The following is a 9646-nucleotide window of genomic DNA, read 5'->3' as shown; positions in this document are numbered from 1 at the left end:
CGTAACATGCGCCCAATGCTATTGCAGTAGACGGCGGTGTACTGCCATACTGGCTGCCTACGATCGCTTTCCATACGTACTCAGTGTACCTGTGTACCCGAGCTGCTCGTGCCTCACGAGCGCAGCTAGCGAGAAGCATGCAACGTGCGTTGTACATCCATGCATGGCATTCGTACACGTTGCAATGGGTGGATGCATGAACTGCTGCTACGGCGCGGTGATGCTTCGTACATTATGCATGTGAACAATTTTCCCCATACAATCGAGTCAAAGGTCATGGTTGCCTTCGAGCGGATGAATTAGTCACCACAAATTCTTGTTATAAACTCCTAGTATTCAAATGATAGCGTTGACATTTCATAATCTATAAATGACGAAATTAAAGCAAATGTATAATTAGGAAGAATAAGCATTTTACTGAAAGATTTTAATGTCTTAGTGCCAATCATGCCGCGGACTTGTTACTGCGCGTAGAGACATTTACTGTGATGAGCAAACCGAATGCAGCTAGCAGTACACGGCTGCTCGGAACAAGGACGTAACTTCAGAGAGGTGTTTATCGCTACCGAAATGTGAAAACACATGTCGCTCATATAGTCATATTTACTCCCCATCTTGCAAATTTCATATCTCTGTATGTATTTGAAGACAATGCTTAGACATGTCTGAAGAGGATTCAGGGAGGACAAGTACCAGTACTGCCGAATCAGGTGAAATTTTGTCGTCTTATCTTCACGCTCCGTGGCCGCGCACCGCGCCATCACGGCGTTGAGAAGGGTTTACGACAACAATTTCTCACTGACGGCTTTTCCTCTCGTTTTTTCCCCAGAATTGTACTTCTTGATTTCCAAATTTCTGGCCCATGGACCCTGCAAAGAATCTTCGAATGTGAGTATATATCATTACCTCACTTTTGCTTGTCAAACTGGAGGGTTTTCGGAGTCTAATCATATGCAATTTTCTCGTCTCTTTTCAGGTCCTCATACGGGAGATTCAACAACATGGGGTGAGTGCCATTGACTGTTTCTAACCGTCGCGTCGTTATTTCGAAGTAAATTTTGCCCGAAATTTCACGATTTCTTGATATTTTGACTTGGAAGAGATATTTTGAATAGACATTTCGATAGATTGATAATTGTTTTAACAATATCAACCATTATTTTAAATGGTTTATCGTTTTCCTGTCTTTTTTCAGTTATTTTCTCCGCGTTTTGACTGGAAAGGCAACGAGCATCGACAGAGCTTCGAAAACTTGGTGAGAGACCGAAAAAACTTTTTTGAAAGGATATTATTTTTGAATTTCCCTCTAAAATAGCGAATTTCTTAAAATGCAAAAATTTGTTGATATCTGGGTATAAAATGACATTGCCAATCTAATATCACCGCTAACATTCACCAAAATGCAATTTTCCACCTAAAAAAACGAGAAAATAGGTCTCAAAATGCTCTTCTTTTCATCTCCATGAAATCAAGCCAGAGCCAAGTAATTTGCATAATCGGAGCGAGCAGTCGGACCCCCCTTGGTATGACGTCACCAGTGGACGGTTACGCGGACCAATAAGAGTGAAGATAAAATGCTTTTGCTCTCTCGTTGCTGCAAGATAGTAGCTGCGTTTCTATTGGCTAGTATGATGATATGGTAATTAGATATGAATATTTATCACTTGGATCTACTGAAGAGGCATGGCACTCCTCGCGATCGCGACTGACATCTTGAACTCGTAGACAGAAGCTGCACTATTTTCATTATGAGTCTGTGCTTCTTTTCTATTTTTTTTTAGTGGGACGATGTTTCTCGAGTGTGAATGTTTTCCTCGAGATTAGTTTTTCCAGCTATAGATTTTTACATCTAGGCCTATTATAGGCCCCTCAATGGCTATAGTTCATATTTTTGTCAGACAAACGTTTTTATTCCTTTTTATGGGGATTTTTTCTTTCTTTTTTTAACTTTGCAGAAGTGTTTTGGGGGTTTGGTTGTCTTGTTTTTGTTTTGTTTTTCTGTTTTTTGTTATTTGTTTGTTTGTGTGTGTGTTTTTTTTTTTTTTTGTTTTTTTTTTTTTTTTTTTTTTTTTTGGGGGGGGGGGGGGCATATGCTATGCCACAATGGCCCCAGAATTTTGTTGTGTTATTTTTACTTCAACTGTAGATCCATATATCTCTCAAATTGTGTCATATATTATGATTATTATCCCACTCTCGGGATCCACTTCCCTCTGTTCTTTGTTCATATCACAAAGGGGGAAGTTGCAGGGGAGCAATTTCATTGTTAAAACTTGATATGTGTATGCTAGGCCTGTGTTTTTATCTCATCTTTGGCATGGTTAAAGGGATGGTATAGTATTGATGGAGATGAGAATTGGGCTTTTAACTTTTTGCGAGATACCAAGAAAACACTTAAGATATAGTACAGAACATACCATTTTAAGAGGAATTCAAAGTTTATTTGATGAAAATCGGGTTTGGAATGACTGAAACATCCAAAAACAAAGTAAACAAAGCGATCGTAATAAAGTGTGGGTCCCACACTTTATTAGCATCGCTCTTTTTGGGATATCTCAGCCATTTCAAAACCAATTTTCATCAAATAAATGTTGAATTCCTCATAGAATTACATGCTCTTTCATATTTCATAAGAGGTTTCTCATCTCACCAGAAAATGTTAGAAACCTGAAATTAGGTCTCAACCAAAACTATACGATCCCTTTAATATATATTGTAACTATACATGAGTCACTCTGCCATGCGAAGGCTGTTATTTAAAATATACTGATCAAGTTTCTTGTTGCATAGATTGATATTCTCCTCAAATCTAAAATGGTGTATTCATGAGATGGGCAAGTAGTGACACAGTGGTTTCTAATTCTTTCTTGGTTTTTGTTGTTGTTGTTAATAATCCTGATAGAATTTTGTTCTGCAATTTGGTGTGTGTGTGTATGTGTGTGTGTAATTTACATTTGGAACTGTACTTCTGTTATTCCATATAAGTCACAAAAACTGCCTTACAGTGATTTAATTGATTATAAATATCTCTCTATTATTATTTATTTTTACACTCTTTGATGGTCTTTTATTAATCATGGGAATGAACAACTCTATATTGTCTTTCACCCCATTGAAGTCGTTTGTTGTTCATATAATATAATATTAAATTTTTCTTGCAGATTTTTCAAAAGCCTCCTTTGTAGTTGCTGGATTTATACCTACCAGTGAAAATGGTAGCATGTTTTCCACAGGTTCTTTATACAGTGTTTTCCGCCTTGAGTCAGCAAAACTTTATAAATCTATGGCAGATTTTATTTAATTCTAGTTTATGTTTAACCGGTCCATCTAATCTTTCTTTGATTTATAAGATAGAAATTCTGATGTGTTGATTGAATGATAATGAGATGGCTGTTAGTAGTTCTGCGGTGCAATAATTTTCGGATGCTTGCATTGTGCTAATCTTTCAGGCTGACCGCAACAGGCACATCGAGGGAGACCACCTCCTTCGAATGGTCAGCAGAATTGGCCAGCTGCTGGACAAGGAAGTCAAGCCGCGAGTGGTCGGCGTAAAGTCGCTGCTAGGTGCCGGTAGGCAGTCTCTAACACGCACTTCAGCAGGTGAGATCCTATATGACTGTCTTGACTGTATGATGTATTGACTAAAATTAATCACATGTATAATTACTTGTCCTCCTTGAAAATATTTGTCTATTTCCTGATGAGTGTCTAGTTACTGTATACGCCAAATATTTCATGAGGTTTTTATGTTCGTGAATTTCGCTAGTCAGGTGCTATTCACGAAATTTACACATGAAAATATTGACTCTGATCCCAATATGACTGTGACATGCGTGTGTACATTATTCTCCGTTCTGTACAGGACTCCACGATCGCAAATTCAACCACTCGCGAAATCGTCAGGAATTCCCTATTCGTGAAAATTTAGACTTGCGAAATATATGGCGTATGCAGTATTTCCTTTAGAGCTCTTTCATTTGATGTTTTTATAGAAGGGGTCTTGCCAGATATGGACAGATGATACATTCTGAGCATGTCAAAAGTGATGTGTTATACAAGCAGGGTCAGAATTTATGTTGGTACAAAAGTTTAGATCAGAACATTTTTGTGCAGAATGAATATACAGCATTAAGAATGTTTCTATAAACTGTTTAACTATGACATTTAGCTTTGATTAACACATGTAAATTCAATAATTTGTCCACATAATGGAGTCATTCTGTTAATATCATGTGTGATTCCATTTAAGTCAGTTTCACTCCAGGTATCTGTTATCTCTCAGTGCAATATATTCCATCCTGTGATATCATGTTGATGGCTCACAAGAAGGTCATGTAGTCATTCATAGAGCACTGTAAAAATGGAAATTTTCCATTGTGGATTTTTTTTTTTTTTTGTAATTCACGCAATGAACTCAGCTCAAGTACATAGGAAACTTTTTTTTTTTTTTTTTTTTTGTGTGATACTATTTTTTTTTTTTGATTCTGCGAAATTAAAAGTACAGAAGGGTATATGAATTTGATCTTTACACAGCTGAGCACAAAAAAAAAGATCAGCGAAATTCTCATTCAAAAATGTTGGCTTTGGCAGTAAGCTAAATAGATTCCATTCAGGGTCAGACTTTAACCCCATCATAGTTATTCATGTTCTCATTCTAACATCAAGCTTCTTATGCATATATTTCGCATTACTTGAATCTTGATTGAACATTACTCAGGGACTTCCCAATGTTGGGCAAGTCCAAGATAACGCGCACGTTACGTATGGGACATTCAGAGACTTTTATGACCTGAAAAATAGTGTTAATGGCCTTTGATCATATTGAACTTCATCATGGTGATTGATATCTAGAAGAAGTATAATCATGTACAAAATTGAGAAAAATGACCTTGACAATTATATTCTAGAAGAGAAAATATGTGCCGTTACGTATGGGACCAGAAAAATTTTGTTTTTTTGAACATTTTTTTCAACCTCAAAACTCTCTGAAAGTATATTATTCTACAACTTGTAACTCACTGTGATGAAAGTCACAACACTCAAGATTATCACAGGTAAGTTTCATGTCATTAGGCAAAAAGCTCTAATTACAGATTCTAATTAAAGACAGACATGACGTGTTACGTATGGGACAGTTTGTCCCCCATTCATTTAGTGTGTTTTTATGCATAATTATTGGAGTAAAATCAGTTGAAACTACTCAAATACTGATCCAGATTGTCAAGGAAACAATATTCCCCAAATATTCACCTTCATAATCATATTCAATCATATTTTTATATTTTTATGACCAACCTGGGTATGTATGCCCTTTGTCCCCCATTCGTTTAGTGTGTGGAGAACCATGTTTATAGGTATTTTGCAAAATAATTTTGCAAAATACCCATTTAAACAAATTTTTGCATAATTATTGAGGTGGAATCAGTTGAAATTACTGAAATACTGATTCAGATTGACAAGGGAACGATATTCCCCAGGTATTTACCATCATAATCACATTCAATCATATTCTATATTTTTTATGACCAACCTGAGTATGTATGCCCTATTTTTATCAGGATATAAGTTACTACTGAAAAATTGAATAGTTTAAAGTGTTTACTTGCATTGATGAAGGGCAGTTTGCCATTTAGTTTCAATAAAAAACAACTTGACACAAGAAATATTAAGTTTAATAAATAAGCAATACCTGCTGCGTGGAACCCCGGTGATCGAGTAGATATATGATGTCTGTCTAGCAGTCAGGTCATTGATTCGAGTCACAACTCAGTATGTATACCCATGAATTTTGTTGTGGCTACTACTGAAAACTGAATAAGGACAATTTGTGTATCTCTTGCAATAAAAAAAAATAATTTTACTTATTTTTCTTCTATATATATCACAACCATTTCAAATTGGATCTCCATCACATAAACTTTGAATTCCTCTAGTCTTAGGATTTTATGCTCTTAAGTAATTCATATAATTGGTTTCCAATCATCTCTTTAAATGTTGAAAACTGAATCCCCATTTCTACAAAAAACTATACCATCCCTTTAATGCTGATTTTTCATTGTGTATTTTGCCATTTTCCCCTCCCCCTTTCTGAAAATTGTTCAGTCAAGTTCATGTATTGTTTCAAGTGTCTATAACTCAAAAAGTAGCTACAATGTTGGGATGCTTTCTTCAGGATGACTGACCATTTGTGTACTGAGAGACCTTCCCAGCTAGCTACATGCATTCACATGCAATATGTATGAGGATGTCCCATACGTAACACATTTGTCCCATACGTAACATTATTTCAATGCCTAATAAAAAATATTTCTTTTACTTTTTTTTCTTTTTTCTCTGGTATTTAATTTCTCTAAACAATAAATTAGAACTTTCCAAAAGGGCATTAAAATAACCTTATGTAGCAATTTCAGAAAAAACCTTAAAAAATTACCTCATTTTGTTACGTATGGGACATCTCATGATAGGACACGAGCTAATTTGCATAATCATTTGCATAATCCCTAAATTTTCATACCAAGTTAAACTATGTGATGAACTTCTTATGTCCACATATTAATCAAATGTTATTTGCTTTCCTTTGAATTAATACGAATTTTTATAAATGTCCCATACGTAACGCTGTGTTTCACATTTATTCAAATGAAGCCCTTAAAATTTGCATAAATTTACATAATATCATTTTTTCCTTCACGGAAATCAAAACTTCAACTCATAAGCTTCAAAATGATACCAAACATGTCAATATTGAGCAGAGATGAAATTTTGCCTTCTGAGGGGACCTTATCTTGGACTTGCCCTGTTGTGTTTGTTTAGATGCGAAGCCACCGCTATGGTCACCATCTGTCCATGCTGCCCTGGTCAATGGAAGGCCGCTAGCCCCTCCAAACAGATTGGCCAAAGTCCCAAATGCCTGTGAGTACTCCTTGAAAGCCCCAATTCCCATCCTCGGTTTAAAACGGTTCACCCTTTACAGCAGTGCTATGTAGTAATCAAAATTGAATCTCGTCAACATTATTGAGTACAATGTTTGAATTGTTCTCTCTCTCTCTCTATTTCCACCCTCTCTCTAAGCTTTTTCTCTATATTCTATGTCTTATCTCTTCAAAGTATGTTCAAACAAATCCTTTGACATTGTTAATGATATACCCGTTCAGTTACATGTACTTTTGCCGAGTTTGTGGGGTTTGTTTAAAGGCATTATTTACCATTTGCAGATGAAACAAAAACCCAGCCTTAGCATTTCAAAATAGTTCTAAAATGAGAGTTGGGGATAGAAAAAGCAATGTAAAAATTGTAATCATTTTATCCATGCTAAGTATTGTTAAATATACAAAATGCGAACAATGGTTATCATAAAATTGTTCAGAGACTATAAAACCATCTACAGTTATGATTTAGTAAGAAAAACAGTGATACAACTTGTATCTCCTTATATTTTACGCTTTATTGCAAAAAAAAAAAAAAAAAATTATGGTAGGATGTTTTGTGATACAACTGACCTACACAAATGCATCAAATCTGATAACTTGAACAATTTTTTTTTTTAAATCACTGCTCCCAGTGGTAAACAGGACCTTTAGAATCAGTTGGGTTTTTCTGATTTACTCAGTGCTTCAAGTTTGTCAAGTGTATGCTTGAGTTTTAGGTTTCCAGTTTCCTTTGTTCACTGAATTCATTTCATGAATAGAATTGTGGAGCAAGATTAGATGATGTGTCTGCTGGCAAACAGAGACATGTAATGTACCACCAAACATCAAATGATTAAATTCTGAGAGCAGGGTCTTCAAAGACAAAGTACTACAACATGTATTAGTAGAATTAATGTGTTACATTAATTTTTTGTTTTATGTCAGGATGCAGTACCTAGTGGTAATAACGTAAGACTGTTGTACATGTTTATTGACACATCGGAGGGGATCGAAAAGACAAAATTCAACAAATTTTCTTTTACTGATCCACCAGACAATGTGGTGAGGGGAAGGATGCTATCCGGGGCATCCCGCATGGACCACATGATCCCCGGTGAGCGGTACGGCAAGATGACCCTTCACCTTCGCACTCTAGGTCATCTGTCATCAGCCTACTGTGTGCTCTTTGACCAGACGGGGAGGAGGATATTTACAGTCAGTTCACTTTCTCTGAATTTCAAAAAAATGTCGTGCTTTGTCAGCATCATACAGTGTTATCAATTCCATGGCAATCAAATTGTGTGATTGGGCATGGAATGCTGTTGTTTAAAAAAAAAAAAAAAGTGGGTTTTTCATGTACATTGTATATTTAGGGATTTTGTTTTTTTTTTGTTTTGTTTTGTTTTTTGATCAGTTCAAGTCAATGAAAACTTGTAAATAATTCATGGACATAAAATGGTGGATGTAGCAAGTAATTAGGCAAGATTCACACTGTATGTTTTCATTTGATATCACCAGTAGCTATATGTTTATACAAGTTTTAGGCAAATTTTTACTTTGAAGATGGTTTTTTTTTTGCCATACTGAGTGTTCTTATATTTTCAAATTTTGTCTAAAGCAAGATTAGCATTCCAAAAATCCAAATAAAGACTAAATTTGGATATACCAACTGGGGTCTTTCTTCATTATTTTCAGTCACAAGGCTGCTGCAGTGTGGACTCGATTTGATACAATATCGTGGCAGAAATCAAAGCAAGATGATTATGATTTATCGCTCTTTTACTTTGTGACCAGATACACTCACTGCATGCTAATGTGCTGTAATAGTGTTAGACTAAAGTGCCGTTAGTCAATCAAAGTTGTTTTACTATGTGTGTGTGTATTTGTGTGTGTGTGTGTTTTTGATGATACTAAAAACTGATTTTCACAAAAAAGCCCCCATTCAACATTGCCATTGTGTTGTAGGGTGCGGATGACAACCTCGTGAAAATATGGAGCGCGGAGGATGGCAGGCTTCTGGCCACCCTGCGTGGTCATGCGGCTGAGATCGTAGACATCAATGTGAACTACGAGAACACGCTCCTGGCTGCCGCCAGCAACGACAAGGTGATACGGGTGTGGAACCTGCAGACCCTGGCACCTGTGGCCGTACTTATGGGGCACTCCGCTATGATAACATCATTAGAGGTGAGTATCCAAACGGGCAAATGGATCATAATAACGATATTATACAACACCTGAGAATGAGATCGCACTGTGATTGGCCAAGAGCATGTCACATGACATTCGATAGAAATACCTATCAAACTCCTTGACAGAGACAGCCGTGCATTAGGCCCCTGGCATGGGCCTAATGCACGGCCGCTCGACTTCTTCACGTGCAAAGCGCCAGCAAACTACATGCTGGCTGAGCTGGTTCATTCACAGGCCAGGCGTGGCGCGGCACTGCCAAGCGTACTGCAACATTACGTGTGCGAGCAGCTGTCTTGCGTACCTGTAGCTGCTGCATATGCATTGCGTATTACGGCTGTGTTTTTACTTTTGACTTGAATCTGATACATGGACCACAGTGATCTCAAAATCAAGCCTTCAATTCAAGTCGAGAAACCGTAATTTGATTAGTTTTCTGTGTTTTTATACAAAATCATAGTCGGAAATAGATATAGTCTAGACCTTCTAACGTGGGAGATCTATAGTCTAAATCTAAACTGACATTTCAGATCGGCCTAGGCCTAGCG

The 9646-nt window shown here is 36.7% G+C and overlaps 1 protein-coding gene across 1 annotated transcript in view; it reads left to right on the top strand.

Moving 5' to 3' along the window:
* Positions 1–548: 548 nt before the first annotated feature.
* Positions 549–9646, top strand: part of LOC139727630 (PH-interacting protein-like) — a 44397-nt gene continuing 35299 nt past the window's right edge. Inside the window, 8 exon segments of the mRNA XM_071638611.1 lie at positions 549–710; positions 830–888; positions 977–1006; positions 1196–1255; positions 3450–3600; positions 6814–6912; positions 7963–8123; positions 8874–9095. Coding sequence (XP_071494712.1) covers positions 662–710; positions 830–888; positions 977–1006; positions 1196–1255; positions 3450–3600; positions 6814–6912; positions 7963–8123; positions 8874–9095 — 831 coding nt within the window. The 5' untranslated portion in view covers positions 549–661.

Source organism: Diadema antillarum, unplaced genomic scaffold (assembly GCF_040938485.1).
Source record: "Diadema antillarum isolate AM-2024a unplaced genomic scaffold, OU_Dant_1.0 seq00000137_RagTag, whole genome shotgun sequence".
Classification (NCBI taxonomy): domain Eukaryota; kingdom Metazoa; phylum Echinodermata; class Echinoidea; order Diadematoida; family Diadematidae; genus Diadema; species Diadema antillarum.
The sequence above is the reverse complement of the archived record's forward strand: the minus strand, read 5'-3'. Positions and strand labels throughout refer to the sequence as shown.